Consider the following 17,834-nt stretch of genomic DNA (forward strand, 5'->3'; position numbering starts at 1 on the left):
TACAACTAGTGACCATACAAGTGGTAAATGGCAAAGCGGACACAGTTCTGTAGTTCACCCAAGGTTCTTCAGATCTTGTCAATACATTGTGTACGTATTGTATACTGCTGTGGAGTAATGGTTAGCATGTTTGACTGTAAAACGAGTGGGTCCAGATTCAATCTCCATTGGGACAAATTACGTGATTGGGGATTTTTTCGAGATTTTCATTCAACTAATTGAAGCGGAATTGCTGGGTAACTTTCGGCTTTGGACCTAGGACTCACAGAACAGGAGTGATAAGCACAATAAGCGTCTGGCTGTGGTGCAAACTTTTGAGTCCCACTTCCGTAAAAAAAAAAAGGTATGCATTTGTCTTTTTTTATGCTTTTGGGCGCATTTATATGCTCATGATAATATATACCGTAACTATCTACGAATTAGCTTATTTTATTGCCATATTGTTGCCCCCTCCCAGAAAATCGTTCTATTCTGTCTATGGTGCACATATAATTCGAATAATGCTTCATCTGAAAATATGCTTAATTCAGGATCCACTCTCCAGATTCCAATTTTAAAATATGACTCTAATCGTGTGATCACTCAATAACAATTCGTGAAACAATATAATTTTATAGATACTGTAAAGTGGGGTGACTTTGAACGCCGAGGTGACTTTGAACAGTAATTTAGCGCCTTTCTAAATTAAATGCTGTACCCAATTGCGAAAAAACTGAACTAATTTATTGACAACTTAAACAGTTTTTTCGCAATTGGGTACAGCATTTAATTTAGAAAGGCGCTACATTACTGTTCAAAGTCACCTCAGCGTTCAAAGTCACCCCACTTTACGGTAAGGGTTTAATTTAAGCAGTTTAATGACAATTCTTGCTGATGATTTTGAAACGCCTGTTTCATGAGCAAGTTGATACATATTTTGGAGTACCGTATGTTCCATCTTCCACCTATTTCAACTAATTTTTCTTCCATAAGAACTCTGCGCCTGGTAACAGGTTTTACGTGTTTAAGAGATCCTGTTTGACATAGCTCTTTAACAAGTTCACGAACAGTTTCCTTACCTGGAACAGAATTGCAAGGATAATTTCTCACGAATCGCCTTACTATTGTTCTCCACGAGTTAGTTTTTAATTCTATGGTGTTACAGCATAAGCTGATATACCTATATTTTCCTTATTTTACAGGAGAGCAGTTTTAAAGTCTACTCTTTCAGAAAAAATCACAGATACATTAGAAGGAATACTGGTACTTTTTAAATTAATATTAATATTAGCTACTAATGGGAGTAGACATACCATATTTTGCCATAAATTTAAAAACTACATTTGCAACATAGCTAGACAATAAAATATTCCTGCCAAAATTGTACATATCACCTTCTGCCATAACACCACTGAATAGGCTAAGTCGTAGGCTACTGGGTCTAGTGTTCAACAATTTATTGAAATGATGCAAAGCTTGTCTATGAGCAGCTACACATCATTACGAACATCCGTTTTAATTTAAGATGAGATTAAACATTAAAATAGCATTTAATTATTGTACTCTTAATACTACTTATATTTTAATCATAAGTTTAAAGAACAGTCCCTACTTTTATAATTCACATTGATTCTGATATGGCACTATGTTCTGTGAAATGACTAGTATACAGTGAGGCAATCGAGATTGTAAACTCTGTAGCTATTTTCTTTAAATATTACATATTAAATCAGATTATAATAAACTGTAAGCAAATAATGGTTGCTTCAATGACTACAGAGTCCTGAAATTGAACACACAAGTCTAAGAGTCATTCACACACAGGTCAATGATTACCAATATCGGTACACATATTTTGAGAGGAGGTACAAACCTGACTTTCATTAGTGATATTTATTTCATGAATATGTTTCTTTAGTTCTAACGGCATCGACTTAGGCAGACTGTTTGTGTCATTGTAGAACACTGGCTCCCAGTCATATATCTGCGAAGAGACATCAGAAAGTTTCAGGAGTATATTATCGCAATTTCTAGTACTACCTTTGTATTGTATTTATTTACATTCAATGGTATTCATACATCACTTCACAGCTAGAATACTGTAATGAGAATAACTTCCATAGCATCATAGCACTTTTCATATTTAACATTTTAATTAATTAATTACGGGAGAAAATATTATCAAATACGTGAAATAGGAGACTGGCGAAAATGTGAGTAAAATATGGGAGACCTGGCAAGCCCAATTCTGTGAATAACTGGAACTGTAAAATGCAACCACAATGAAACAACTTAGCTAAATAATAATAATAATAATAATAATAATAATAATAAATACCAGTTTAAATGTTATGTTTTATTTAACGACGCTCGCAACTGCAGAGGTTATATCAGCGTCGCCGGATGTGCCGGAATTTTGTCCCGCAGGAGTTCTTTTACATGCCAGTAAATCTACTGACATGAGCCTGTCGCATTTATGCACATTTAAATGCCATCGACCTGGCCCGGGATCGAACCCGCAACCTTGGGCATAGGAGGCCAGCACTATACCAACTTGCCAACCAGGTCGACAATACCAGTTTATGTTAGATACACAATATACAGGGTGTTTCACGAAGATTGTGCAATATTCTAGGATGTGATTTCCGACATCATTCTGATGAAAAAAAGTTCCTATATACATGTGTCCGATTTTTAATAGTTTCGGATAAAATCACGTTTCTTTCTTCCATAACATGCATTCTTGTGAACTTTCTCTCTCTGAAAATCTGGAGCTGTATGTGTTACAGTACAGCTGATAGCAGCGACAAAAAATCTCGTGACATCAGGGTCATGGTTAGAGATAACTCAACACTGGTACAACATATCTATCTAGCATCCAAACAACGGAAGTTAGGGAATGTAGCACGCACAGTTCACACTCAGGCAGCTACGAGTATTACTGCAGAAGCTGGGGTCTTTGAAAACCGGCTTTAATACAGATTTCTCATTTGAGTAATAATGTGAATGTTCTTTAATGAATTTATGATACACCCAGTACTATTGTTGTAAATAATTTAAATACTTAAACCTTCATAATATCTACATTTATGTTTAACATTCAGGATGGCGTAACTCACTCAGTTTAAAAAATGTGACATATGTTTATATGAACTTTTTTTCATCAGAATATTGCCAGAAATCACATCCTAGAGTATTGCACAAACTTCGTGACACACTCTGTATATAATCATCTTCCTTGTGTCCAAAAACAAAATTTATTGCTCCAATGTTCCCGCTCCACTTTTATACTTTCTTCTAATCCTTTCATGTATTCTAGGTCGGGCTCTTTTCCTTCTACCAGCTGGAATACATTCTAAAATCTTGCTTGGTAATCGTTGCTCACATTTGTTTTGCTCACACCCATACCACTCTCTCCGTATTTTAAAAAGTCTAGCAGTCTAGCAAGGAATTCTGAATATTTATTTTCTGTCTGAAATTCTCATTTCCTACTTTTTCCAATGCACTCACGCACACGCACGACACACACACAAAACAAGATCTCTAATATGAATTTAATTTTAACATACTTCCCCTAAACAAAGGTTGCCTGACAAAGTAGTATACTATACAATTTTAATATATAATTAATAAATTAATAAAACTGAAAGTTAAGATCTACAAAGAAATAGTAACACTACCAAAAGATACATTAATTTAAAAAAAATAGCTATAAAACATGAAGCAAAAATGGTTATGATTATGAAATATGTATGAGATTTATTCAAGAACGTCATAATAGCTATATAGGGTGATTCACGAGGGAAGGTAAAAAATTTATGATATGATATCTTAGGCCATTTTGAGTGAAAAAGTTCATATGAACATAGGTCCATTTTCGAACGATGGTGGAGCTAGAAGCATTTCTTTGGTAAAACGTCTCGCCCCAATGTGAATCAGATGTTACCATATGCTGCTGACGTGAGACAAGGTCAAGGTCGCAATGAATGACGTAACATTGGAACCTGCATTGTGAGCGGTGTAGATATGAGAAACAAACTGGGTGGTTATCAGTTCACAGCAATTCAGTCAGCTACCTACAATACACTAGTTATACAGGTACAGTTATCGGAAGTGTTAAGTTGTGTTTTTCAAGATGCGTTATAAATTTTCGACTACAGAATACGCCGATATTGTGTATGTTTATGGTTTGTGCAATGGAAGTACCTTGCGTGCTGTTGCTGAATATGAACAATGCTTTCCAAACAGAAGGGTACCATATCGATTTTACTGTCTATGACGAGGTTGGATGAAAGCCTTGGTATAGCAAAGGAAAAGGGAAACGAGAGAGACCCTAATAGACCGTATTTTGGATGCGGCATAAAGAAAAACGTGCAACTCTCCCAAGCGATTCACGCCCGAGTGCAACAGTGCATTGAAGAAGAAGGAGGTGCGTTTCAAAACGTGCGAAAACTTCGACCCCGACATCTAGAATATTAGGTATGCATGCATACGTGAATATAAACTTTAAATTTTTCCGTTATCTGTCTCTCAATGCAAATTAGTATAATGGAATCTCAGAAGTTTTTGTGAAATCAAAGAGCCATATCTCCGTAACCGTTCGAAAACGGACCTATATTCATATGAACTTTTTGATTCAGAATGACTTCAGAATTCACATCCCAAATTTTTTACCTTTCCTCGTGAATCACCCTATATATGCATCTATTAGGAATTGTGAAGAAATTATTTACAGGGACTGGAAACAAGAAAATAGCAATATTGTTCATCTTAAGTCAAAAATATTCTGACACAGCTAGGAGAAAAGAATGTCCAATCAAAATAATGTTTTCCTTAATTTTATATTTCTTTCGAGGTGATACTTAACTCCTGATACTGGGTGTTCATTTCAAAGTGTGTCATGACGTCACTGTTGTTGGGTCACCGATTTGAAGCGAGTTTCAGCTTATATGTTAGAGAAGTTGCCTATTATTTAAGGCGTTCTTCAATCTGAACTTGAGAACGTGTACGGTATAACTTGAACGTCGTAGCAACAGATGGCGGTCTGTACGGACTGTGTGCTACCATAACCTCTTTCGAACTGTGTTTTGCGCCGGCAAGTCGTACGCAGGGTATTTGTTATCATCGGTTGCGTACGGTAACATTCCACAACACAAATCAAATGCTCCGTGTCCATGTTGACCGTCGAAGTTAATGTCAACAAATACGTAAGTAATCGTCTTAACCCTCTCCCCATATCCCGACAGTACGTATTTCCAAACAGTTCACATTACTGCCACTACCGGCGTTACTGTACGTATCGGCACGTACTCTTCAGAATGAACGCCGTACTTGCTAGCCAACTTCTCTGCCTCTTAGATTATACACCTGAGCTGCGGAAGTGTAGGAAGATTGAATTCTCTAGGCTCATCAGCTAGCCACATGACGGCATACAGCGAGCCAAGACACATTTTGAACTGAACACCCAGTATATCCCTGATATGAAATAGGCCTATAGTCAGACTAGTTGCTCATAATCTGAGCACAATAATGAGATCACAGGGAGACATGATGCTCCTACACTGGAATATAACATTAAATTAAGTGGGCCTATCCGTACTACATATATCTCAGGCCCATTTAAGAATTTTGAACAATGGAATATTGTCTTGCCTTAATCTCTGCAGTTTCGAAAGACAATTTATTCAACGTAAGCAGTTGTAGGAATATAAATGTTATTTTCATTTATATTTGTATTATTTCTGTCCACCAATTAATTTCTAATTTCATTCTTAAAGCTTCATTTTTAAGGTTTTGGCAATGTCATAAGCACATACACCTTACTTTGGACTAGTAATGAAAATATTAATATCGTCATTATTATTATTATTAGCATTGTTGATATAGATTAAGAACTAAAAGAGGGAAACTCAGACAGAAATTAAATTAATACCAACTTTGTTGAGTTTGATGAAAACACATGGAGTGCCCTTATCATAATTAAAATTATTTCCTGAAGTACAGGGATCCCAGCTATCAATGTCCACACTGCACACTTTGCCCTCAGGAGGGGCAGGACTGGTGTAGTTACATTCCATGTAGTTTCCTTCTTCTACTTCAGTGCTGGACTTCATATAAACTGTGAATTGGAAATTACCATTAGGGGTGAATTCACCAGTAGTTGACCAAGACCCAGTAGTTGACCACATTGGAATCTTTTAATTAAAAATAAGCATTCTGGCTACACAGCAAAATATTTCCTCAGATATATATAACATTTAACATCTCTTTATTTCATTTGACAACAGTGTAACAGGAAATGATGGTATTAGAGAAAGCCGGAAATTTGTAGTGACTATGTACAGTTGTCAAAAAAAAAGTGGCTGCACTCGTGAACAGCGAATATTTTCAAAGTCCACTTCGGTTCATGGAGATGTTACACGATGCATGTGCTTATACAAGCAATTCCGGAACTATGAAAGTGTTCCATATCTGCGCCTCGTAGACCAGCGGTAGAGTGCTTGTTTAATGATTCAAAGGTTGTCAGTTCGGGCCTTCTTCAAGTTTTCATTTTATTTTTTAATCGTTCTTTAGCGATGTAAATGATATTCAAATTATCATTTATATCCAGTCATTGCTCTTTATGGATATCACGTTATTTATATTTTGTTATCGTTCTTTAGAGATATGCATAAAATTCAAGTCATCATTTGTATTCTGTTATCGTTTTATAACGATATGAATAATAATAATTATTATTGTATCTCCAATGGGGGTTAGCCCTATTTTACATATGTATGTTAGGGCTATAGTTTTATACACAAAAAACATAAGCATAAAGAGAAATGGAAAAGAAAATTAAATTAGCTTACGCGATGTAAACAAAACTTAAACAATCCGTAAATTAGGCATTGCGATTGCAAAACAAATATCAGTTATCAATTTGAAACATACAAAACATTAACAACACACATACGTAACACTTCTATAACACAAATATGCAGCTTTCCGTACCATACATCATAAATTAATACACAATAGTCACACAAACACAATCAAACTATAATTACGACATTGAGACGACATCAAGCATCCCATAACTGAATCAAATACATAACAAATCAAGCATCCGTTGCAACACATACACTTCAACATAGTAACCACACTTTTAAAAGTTACAAATTTGGCTCCAAGAAGAATAAATAGGACACTGTTACTAATTACTATTCCTTTACAATTTCTTAAATACATCTGTAATAAATCTGTGAAATTCCGATATGAATAATATTCACGTTTTTTATATTGTTATCGTTCTTTAGCGATATAAATAATATTCAAGTTATCATTTATATTCTGTTTTCCTTCATTAGCATTATAAAAGAATATTCAAGTTTTTTATATTGTTATTGTTCTTTCGAAATATAAATAATCTGTATTTTATTTAAGTAATTATTATAACACAAATAACCATCTTTCTTTGTAAAATAGGTTATTTTATTTAGATACCGTAAAGCGGAGTGACTTTGAACGCCGAGGTGACTTTGAACAGTAATTTAGCAACCCTTCTAAATTAAATGCTGTACCCTATTGCGAAAAAACTGAACTAATTTATTGACAACTTGAACAGTTTTTTCGCAATTGGCTACAGCATTTAATTTTGAAAGGAGCTAAATTACTGTTCAAAGTCACCTCAGAGTTCAAAGTCACCCCACATTACGGTAATTAAATACGTATTATATAATATCTTATATTAATTATACAAACCGATATTTATCATTAATATTCTGTTATCGTTCTTTAGTGACACTGTATAAATAATATTCAAGTTATTTGTATTGTAATCGTTCTTTAGCGATATAAATAACATAAATTTAATATTAGGTTTGGAAAAATCCAGTTGCATAATACTGGTATTAGTTTTTCTTTTTGTATTATTACATTATACTATCTTGAACCACAATAAAATGAAAAGGAGTAACGAGGAATTGAACCTGAGACGTTGACATCTAAATTCCGACGTTCATCTGCTGAGCTACGAGGGCAAAAGTGTGGACACATTTTCGGAAAAATTGGCCCAATCACACTCTAAGATTTTCTGATGATTCATAGAAGCTAGTCCAGGATGCGGGGGGCAAAGGCTAATTGAGATTTCCCGGTCTCTGATCGGGTCAAACATCCTGATAGAATTAATATTTAACCCTTGCCGTGACTTTCGGTGAAGTCCGGAGGGCCCAATTAGTCAAATCCACTCTCCTCATCTCCACGCTTGGCCCCTCTGGAATGTAATAAGATGCAAAAGAGATAGTGGTATGTGAAAAGCAACAGGATGTTACCACATTTAGGCCTATCCTGCCCAAGAAAAACTGCAAACATGAACAAAGGAAGCTTTTAATAGAATAAGAAGGATCGTCTGCGGACCTCTGGAAAAAGAACTAAGGAAGAGACTAGTGAAGTGCGTTGTGTGGAGTGTGGCATTGTATGGGGAAGGAACATGGACATTACGACGAAATGAACAGAAATGAATTGAAGCATTTGAAATGTGGATGTGGAGAAGAACGGTGCGTGTGAAGTGGACAGACAGAATAAGAAATAAAATTGTGTTTGAAAAAGTGAGTGAAGAAAGAATGATGCTGAAACTGATTAGAAAGAGAAAAAGGAATTGGGTGGGTCTCTGGTTAAAAAGAATAATAGACGATATTAGGATATGTGGATCATATGCGGAGACTAAGAGGAAGGCAGAAAATTGGAAAGATTGTAGATTGCTGGGTTTGCAATGAAAGACCAGCCATGGACAGAACACTTATGTATGTATGCTCAGAATTCCTGGAATATCGTGTCTAAGAACAGTCGCTATTTGCAAAGACTAGTCAATTCCATGCTCACTCGACTGCAAGATGATCGAGATAAGAGGAAGATAGACTAAATATTGAATTGTGGTTTTTTGTTTTGTTTTTTCAACGCTTAATTGTTTGAATGTTTTAAGGCCGACGCCAGTAAATTTGTTTTGTTTATGCCACGAAAGTTATTTTATTGAGAATAAAATCTTTTTTCTTTCCATTTGCAGCCACAATATCATAATGATAAAGTCATGGCATAATATATTAATGAACCTGATGTTAATTACTAAAATAATCGTTAAAGAGAAAGGAGCCATTATGTATAGTTTGTCTCTCTCAAAAACAGAACAAAAAAAAAAAAAAACATAAAAAGCACGAGGTTGTAGTCGAACGCAGGACCACATGAATAAGAGGCCTGAACGCTACTATTACACTATCGAATAACACACAGAATACTTCAATTATAACTGTAGATATCAGGCAACGTGGTCCAACAACATGTAACATCGCCTGTCTCCGAATTGTAGCGAAGATACCCAAAGGGAACTTTATTTCAGGAGAGCGGCCACTTTTTCTTTTGACAGCTGTACATACACTTTTTCAGTTTTTATAGTTCCTACGAATCACTGAACAACAGGAATTTTGCTCCGATTTAAAACAATGTGTCCCTTATAGTTTGGTGTGCGCTGAATCCGAAAATGCATCTCTTTTCTTCGTTTCACGTAAGGTTTTTAAGATATACTATGATTTCACTTTCTGCTAAGCGTTCCCCCAGGAATGGGTTGGGAGTTGTTAACGAAAACAAATTCTAATGCATTTTATGAGTTTATCACTTATTTCCTTTTTCTTATGGCTGTTAGCATATCCAGTACACATTTTTCAAGTATTATGAGTTATTTTGAATCCCTAGAGTGTTGTAATTTTATCAGTAGCAAAAAAAAAAAAAAAAAATTATAAAGAAGTCAATTCACTTTCCCCGGACATTGGTACATGATGGGACAATTTCGATTTTAAATTCAGATTTAGGGCACACATATTAGTAATATTCACCTATTTTTATTTCGGAGCAAGACAAAAAGTAAAAATTTGTTGTTCAGTGAATTAATAGGGGTGTTCATTGTTAGGAGAAAATCCACAAACGATTAGGGAAAACATGGGAATTTTACTGGAAGCAAGTAAAGAGATAGGTTTGGAAGTAAATTCCGAAAAGACAAAGTATATGATTATGTCTTGTGACGAGAATATTGTACGAAATGGAAATATAAAAATTGGAAATTTATCTTTTGAAGAGGTGGAGAAGTTCAAATATCTTGGAGCAACAGTAACAAATACAAATGATACTTGGGAGGAAAATAAACACACAATAAATATGGGAAATGCCTCTTATTATTCGGCTGAGAAGCTTTTATCATCCAGTTTGCTGTCAAAAATTCTGAAAGTTAGAATTTATAAAATAGTTATATTACCGGTTGTTCTTTATGGTTGTGAAACTTGGACTCTCACTTTGAGAGAGGAACATAGGTTAAGGGTGTTTGAGAATAAGGTGCTTAGGAAAATATTTGGGGCTAAGAGGGATGAAGTTGCAGGAGAATGGAGAAAGTTACATAACACAGAACTGCAAGCATTGTATTCTTCACCTGACACAGGAACATTAAATCCAGACGTTTGAGATGGGCAGGGCATGTAGCACGTATGGGCGAATCCAGAAATGCATATAGAGTGTTAGTTGGGGGGGCGGAGGGAAAAAGACCTTTAGAGAGGCCGAGACATAGGTGGGAATATAATATTATGATGGACTTGAGGGAGGTGGGATATGATGATAGAGAATGGATTAATCTTGCTCAGGATAGGGACCAATGGCGGGCTTATATGAGGGCGACAATGAACCTTCAGTTTCTTTAAAAGCCAGTAAGTAAGTAAGTAAGGTCATTTACTATTTCTTAATTATTATCAAGCACCAGTACCGGTAGTTGACCAGACATTCAACTACTGGACCAGTTTAAAATAAAGTGATATCCAGTAGGTGTCCATCACTTGCAAATGTGCTCCTGACTTTTTTATGTAAATTACGTAGATTGTATATAATCTGTGTTTTAAATGTTTGCAACTATTTCGTATGACTAGGTCAAAAAATGGAAAAAAAGTCTTCAAATATATAAAATAATCCTTAAATAATGGAATTAAGGATGCTCAAATGACTCTATTCCAATTCTCAAATTGCAAGAAAATATGGAATACTACATTCCACCCTGACTAATAAGCTGAAAGATAGAATGCCTTCACCTAAATTATTGGTGGTCACAGTAGTTGCCAAATTGTGTGCAGAAAATAAAATTCTTCAGTTTGCCTCGCTTTTAAATGCTACACACATTCTACAACCTTAAAAACTGTCTGGCAAAATGCAGTTGAGGATTTGCCATATGAGTATAAGAGATGTGTAGTATCAAAAACAAATTTTGGTCAGTCATTACAGAGCGAGTATTCGATGAAAGAGCCATCTCAGAATGGCTTCCATAAATGCAACACCTTCCTAATTGACACAAATGCAGTAAATTATTCTGGATGTATGAGTCATGAGTCTGTGGGTTGATAGAAATGGAACTGTGAACCTCAAACCAACTAAGTTTTATGTGAAATGTCAGTTGTATTTGGAATCGGTTATGAAACCTGGATGCACTGAAGAATTCAGAACTGTTGCAGCTAATGTAAAATGGACTGGAGATGACGTGGCATCTGAACTCTCCTACAATTGGTTAAAATTATGGAAAAGATGCATACAACCAAATGATTTTAACAACATTCTGATGGTGCCATATTGACTTGTCATAAGAACAATAATGTTGAAGAAGCACAGCAAAATGGAGAAGATGTGTAGATTGAGGAAATGCTGCAGAAAAATGAGTTACCACATGATATTACGAGTAACAGGTGGCTACAATATCATTAGGATTTAGATGTTAACAAAAAGAAAGAAATGTGGAAGGAAGGAAGAAAACACAATGCGAGGAAAGGACAAGAGACAGAAGTAATCAAGGAAGGTCTGATAGCAAAAAATCTAAAAAACTAGAGGTCTCTCAGTCAGATATCTCTGAGTTCGAGTTAGAGTTAGAATTCCAGACTTTATCATCGGACATTGATGATATACTTTTGGACATTTCTGAGGAAGATGGCAACAACCAAAGCAGTAATGATGGGAACCATGTGAAAGGCGGAACTTGGTTCATTGTGAAATATATATAGCGATGAAAACTTGTCGTTTACTTTGTGGGAAAAGTGGTAAAGAAAGAGGAAGAAGATTTTGATGAATTTGCTCAACACGTGGCTGCAAATGTGTTCAAGTAGCCAGCACAAGAAGATCCTGATACTATATCGGAGAATACAGTGCAGTGTGTTTATTCTGAACGCAGGAAAACTATAAAAAAAAGACATATTTATGCGATTCAAACTTTCAGTTTTGCAGGTAAAAGTCTTGGTTAGAATGCAAGTGCATTTTTATGTAATAAAATATAAGTGTGTCTTCTGTGTTAAAATAGCCATATCAAATTTGATTTAGTAGTGGTCAACTATTGGTCGAAAAACTGGTCACTTACTGACACATAGAGGTCAACTACTGGTATTTTTGTAAGCTGTTAGTGTAAAAATAAATTTCATCTTTTTTTTAGTTGGTTATTTAACGACGCTGTATTAACTACGAGGTTATTTAGCGTCGTTGAGATTGGAGATTGCGAGATGGTGTTTGGCGAGATGAGGCCGAGGATTCGCCAAAGATTACCTGGCATTCACGTTACGGTTGGGGAAAACCTCGGAAAAAACTCAACCAGGTAATCAGCCCAAGCGGGGATCGAAACCGCGCCCGAGCGCAATTTCAGACTGGCAGGCAAGCGCCTTAACTGACTGAGCCATGTCAGTGGCTTCATCATGTTACATTGCTTTAAACAAGTATTGAATAGCACCATTGCTTTTGTCAACATTTTAATATCCTTATTTACTCTAGAAATCTTTTCCTTGTGACTTTATCTACAAACAAAATGGAGATTTAAGAAACGAATGTTCCTTAACTGGTCAACTACCAGTGAACTCACGCCTATATTGTTCAAAACAATTTTCATAAATTTAAATATGCTTCAGTCAAATCAAAACTAAAAATTATTTTAAGATCTACTGTTACAGTCAGTCAAATATATCGTTTAAATGTTTAATATATTGTGTCTTTTTATTTTTTTTATTTTAGTAGGTTATTTTACGACGCTTTATCAACAGCTTTGGTTATTTAGTGTCTGAATGAGATGAAGGTGATAATGCCGGTGAAATGAGTCCGGGGTCCAGCACCGAAAGTTACCCAGCATTTGCTCATCTTGGGTTGAGGGAAAACCCTGGAAAAAACCTCAACCAGGTAAATTGCCCCGACCGGGAATCGAACCCGGGCCACCTGGTTTCGCGGCCAGACGAGCTGACCGTTACTCCACAGGTGTGGACAATATATTGTGTCAATATCAATATTGAATACTTATTAATATCTGTATTTCATTTAACAATGCTTTCAACTTCAAAGATTATTCAGTGTTGAAATTAAATGTAGGAGAGAAAAAGGGAGAAATTTTTCCTGGAGCCCTCTATTAGGGACAGCTGATCAGCTGCAGCTCCATCAGCTGCATAAATCTACGACATCTTCCTGGAGGAAGCCACACTAATGATTTTATTATTCTTAATATTCAATTTCACCCAGCAAAGTTTGAACCTGTGAACATAAGAATCAACAGGTATCATGGTAACTAACAGATAACCGAGGAAGACTGACATTCAATAAGTGTTGTCCATAATTAGTTAAGGTAATTATACACATGATATGCATTCTCCCCTATTTATAAGTAGCTCCGAAATCTTTGCCTGCACTGTCTTTCTGTTGGTGAGACGAGAGGTACAGTAGCGTGAAAATTAATCCAAACAACGTAATTACTTATGCAAAAACACTCAAACGGGATTAAGAAAAAGGATCTAAGACATACCTCAGTAATATATGTGGCCTCCCTTGTTCCTAATAACAGCTCTGAGACGATTTGGCATGGATTCCACTAATTTCCCACAAATATTCTTCATTTATTCATCGCGAAACCATACACCAATGAGGGCAGAAATCATCTTCTCCTTTGTAGAACAATCCATTTTTTGCATTCTTCTTTTGCAAATTGACCACAAGTTCTCAATGGGGTTGATGTCGGGTGAGTTGCCTGGCCAGGAGTGTACCTGAATATTCTTCTTGTTGAAGAATTCCGTAGTTTTTCGAGACGTATGGCATGGTGCCAGGTCTTGTTGGAACACACCTCTGCCATCCAGAAATGATTTTTGCAGCTGGGGTACGATTCTGGTTTCCAATAAGTGAATATATTTGTCAGAATTCATCATTCCCTTGATAGGTATTAATGCTCCAGGCCCTTCATGTGTAAAACAACCCCAAAACATTACTTTAGGGGGGTATTTTGGTGCTTGTTGGAGATGAGCTGCTGTTACTTTTTCGGATCCTTTCCGTACATAAGAAACACGGTGGCCGTGGACCTCGAAATGAGACTCATCGGAAAAAAGTACATTCTTCCAGTCATTCACTGTCCAGTGTTGATGTAATTCTGCCCACATTAAGCGTTTTTTGCACATAACAGGGGTTAGCAGTTGCTTCTTAATATGCTTACGAGCCCTTCGTCCAGCTTCCAAAAGCCTACGCAGCACTGTTGTCACGTGAATATTCGCCCCAGTGATAGCCATTAACTCGAGGGTTAAGTCGACAGCAGTTAGTCTAGGATTTAATTTACTTTTCCTGACAAACGATCATCTGCAGGTGAAGTCTTCCTTTTCCAGCTACAGTTTCCATTTTTCTGGGGTGTGATGGATCCAGTTTCCCTGTATCGTTTTATGATCGAATTAACAGTAGCCAAACGGATGTGACATTCTGCAGCAATTTGCCTGTGTGTCATAGAAGAATGCTCTGCTAATGTTATAATTTTAGACCGTTTTCGTGGAGTTGTATCCATTTCTGAAGACGACAGAATGTACACAGGATTGCAGTATTAAGTCTTCAACACAACTGAAATGCTTATAAGTACAAAACGACAGGCAAAATGTCACATATTATAAAAAAAATAATGACAGACCTTCAACAATGGAATTACACGTACTACAGATGTCAATTAAAGCACTATGAGCAGCTGTGAGGCCAACAATGACAGAAAATGTAAAAATATGTCGTGTTCAGATTAATTTGCACGCTACTGTATTGTTTGCCAGAATCAAACCCGACCTGGCTAGTCTGGAGGCGGCAGACACGCTACCACAGAGCTAACTCGGCAGACTTTATATGAAGCATAAAAGCTGTAAAATTTCAAAAGTAATTTCGGAAGGATGGAAAGCTCACTGAATGCAATAAGACAAGTGTTTGTTAATAAAATTGGCAACGGATTTAAATCCGAACAATTTGTATCTCTTGGGGACATTGAAGGGGAAATTATATGCAAATAATCCATGTACAACAGAAGAATTAAAATACAATTTTCGGGCTACAATAGCTAGGATTACAACTTCAAAGAGTGCCCCAGAATTTACTCAAGACGTGCCAATGGTGTAGACTGATGGTAGGATATTTTCAGACTCATGCAAAAGTAGGAGTGAATTTATTGAATGAATTTTTTGTTTGTTAATAGAGCTTCATCCAATGGTTTTTGTTTGTGGAGCGAGGACCCTGCAGAGTTATCCAGAATGAATTATTAATTATAGGTTTGTGATTATATAAATGATAATAGGTTCCGAATGAAAGTTCAAAAGGAAAATTTTATTAATCATCAATATCGTCACCTTTTCCCTTCAGAAAAACTGCTGAACTTGCTATAATTCCACAATTATAATATAATTAAATTTTTTAAGTTATGAACTGTAAAATAAGATTTTATCACATTTGAAACAGTATGTTTTAATAGATGGAAAATATGACGTAATGTGGTAACGATTATATGGCAAAATAATACTATTCTGATGAACTGCTCCATTGTAGTACCAATAGACTGAAAGTATTTCAACAACACAACTTCACCTTCCAAGAATTTGTTCAGGTTTCCCACCCAATACTCCACGTCCTTTGTGTCATTGGACTTGCACCAAATCAAAGTATAATCAATATTTGGAGGCGTAGGTTTAAATGCCAGACCTAGAAGAAAATAAATTAAACAACAAACAATTATTCTTATAATGACACAATTTAATATCAGAGATTCTGAAGCTAGTGCTGAAATATGAAGACATGGTGGGAATAATGATGAATGTCACATTTCCATTATTCTGAAATATTACAATTTTAAAGTTTGAAACGCTTTACTGCTCATGTCTTATAATAATGGATACAATGATTGCAATTAAATTACACTTACATGTTATAACAATGGATTCACAAAGTTTCGTTACCAAAAATGGAGAAAGAGCAACAATAACGTTATAATGAACAAATACAAGCAGAAATAAAGGTGAATGAGCAAAACCTTAATTGTAGAACACTGTTAATAGGCCTATCCTACTTTACTTGATTTAACTCAAACTTGGACTCTGTAAAACACTATAAATGCAATTTAACACACTACACTTATATAAAATAATGGAGCAAGAGAATGTATTTACATATCTTCTGCAGTCATTCACAGTGTGGTATATTGTCATAGAATAGTTTTGATTCTTCTTTCGTGAGAAGCTTTGACAACTCCTGGAAGTAAAAAATTAAATAAGTAAAATATTGTATAGTACTACAGATGTAAACTACTGACTAAATATTAATTATAAAAAAATGCCTTCAAATCTTTCCACTTTAACAAAGGTATTGGTAGGATCTCGGTGTAAGCAGGATCTGGTAGAGTAAATTCCCCCTCTTGCAGCCTTGAAGGTTTTCTCTTTCTTGTATCTGTGAAAACTACTTTATCCCATGATGCATTGTAGCTCCCAGATCTTAATGACATAATACGTGGCTGTTCAATTTCTACTTTTACTTGTTTCAGAGGTCTTGTAGGCACAGATAACTTACTTTTGTATGCTCCATTAGAGGAGAATAACACTGTCCATTCTTTAGAAAATGTCTGATTGCACTCAGAAACTTGGAATGGGCTTGGCTTAAATCTGCTGTGCCATATAATTTCATACTAGTCTTTAAGTACTTCTGTTACTGCAGTTTGTGATATTGATATTGAATATGGTCATGAATTGCATTCTTAGTTTCATCACTTATAGCATGTGGTCGATTTTTATGTTTCCCTCGTACAACCTTATCACATTCTTTCAACTGCTCCTGAATGGTCTGTAATGTTCTTGCACATATCCCATGGAGAGCCAAGAAACCTTTGTAACAAACTGGTACGTCCATCACTACATCATCTTTCTTTGTTCTAACACTGTACGAATATCTGCAATCAAGAAGAAGGGCTTCATTTTGACCTTTTCTAGGACGTCTCCTTTTACGAGTTTTATTTCAATTAAACCACTCAAATAAAGTGTCTGAGCATCACGATCAGACAGACTATTAATATGTTTGAAGATATCACTACTATTTAGTTCACTAAAGTTTTGAGAACACTTCAATCTAGTGCACTTACAGTCCTCTCCTGTTTCATGTGTTTGGGTTTTAATTTTCATTGTAGCATCTGGTACACGGCCAAGTTTTTGGTTTTTTCTTTGTACTTTGACTCAATTCTGGGTTTGTATGTAGATCCATCACAACAGCAATCTTTCACCAAATTTAACTCAATACTAACTGATGGGCCATTCCATGTCAAATCAACACAAAAAAGGGGACTTTTCAACCCGACCACCTCAGATTTTCATTAAATTTGGTGGGATGGTAAAGAACCTTAAGTTAATTAATTATGTAAAATTTTAGCCCTCAATAATGCACGATATCCATACAGCAATTCTGTCAATATGAGAAAAAATGTAAAAATGTTGCATACTATGTCAACAAAAATAATTCATAACTTCTCTTCTAATCGAGGTAGAATCTTAAACTTGAGCTTATTTTAA

At 35.6% G+C, this 17,834-nt stretch overlaps 1 protein-coding gene across 1 annotated transcript in view; it reads right to left on the minus strand.

Annotated features, from left to right (window-relative positions):
* Positions 1-17,834, minus strand: part of LOC138707291 (sodium/potassium-transporting ATPase subunit beta-2-like) — a 42,614-nt gene that overhangs the window by 11,137 nt on the left and 13,643 nt on the right. Inside the window, exons 3-5 of the mRNA XM_069836608.1 lie at positions 15,871-15,984; positions 5,916-6,097; positions 1,853-1,963 (exon numbers count right to left, since the gene is read on the minus strand). Of these exons, the coding sequence (XP_069692709.1) occupies positions 1,853-1,963; positions 5,916-6,097; positions 15,871-15,984 (407 nt within the window). The remainder of the gene's footprint in view (positions 1-1,852; positions 1,964-5,915; positions 6,098-15,870; positions 15,985-17,834) is intronic.

Source organism: Periplaneta americana, chromosome 10 (assembly GCF_040183065.1).
Source record: "Periplaneta americana isolate PAMFEO1 chromosome 10, P.americana_PAMFEO1_priV1, whole genome shotgun sequence".
NCBI lineage: Eukaryota > Metazoa > Arthropoda > Insecta > Blattodea > Blattidae > Periplaneta > Periplaneta americana.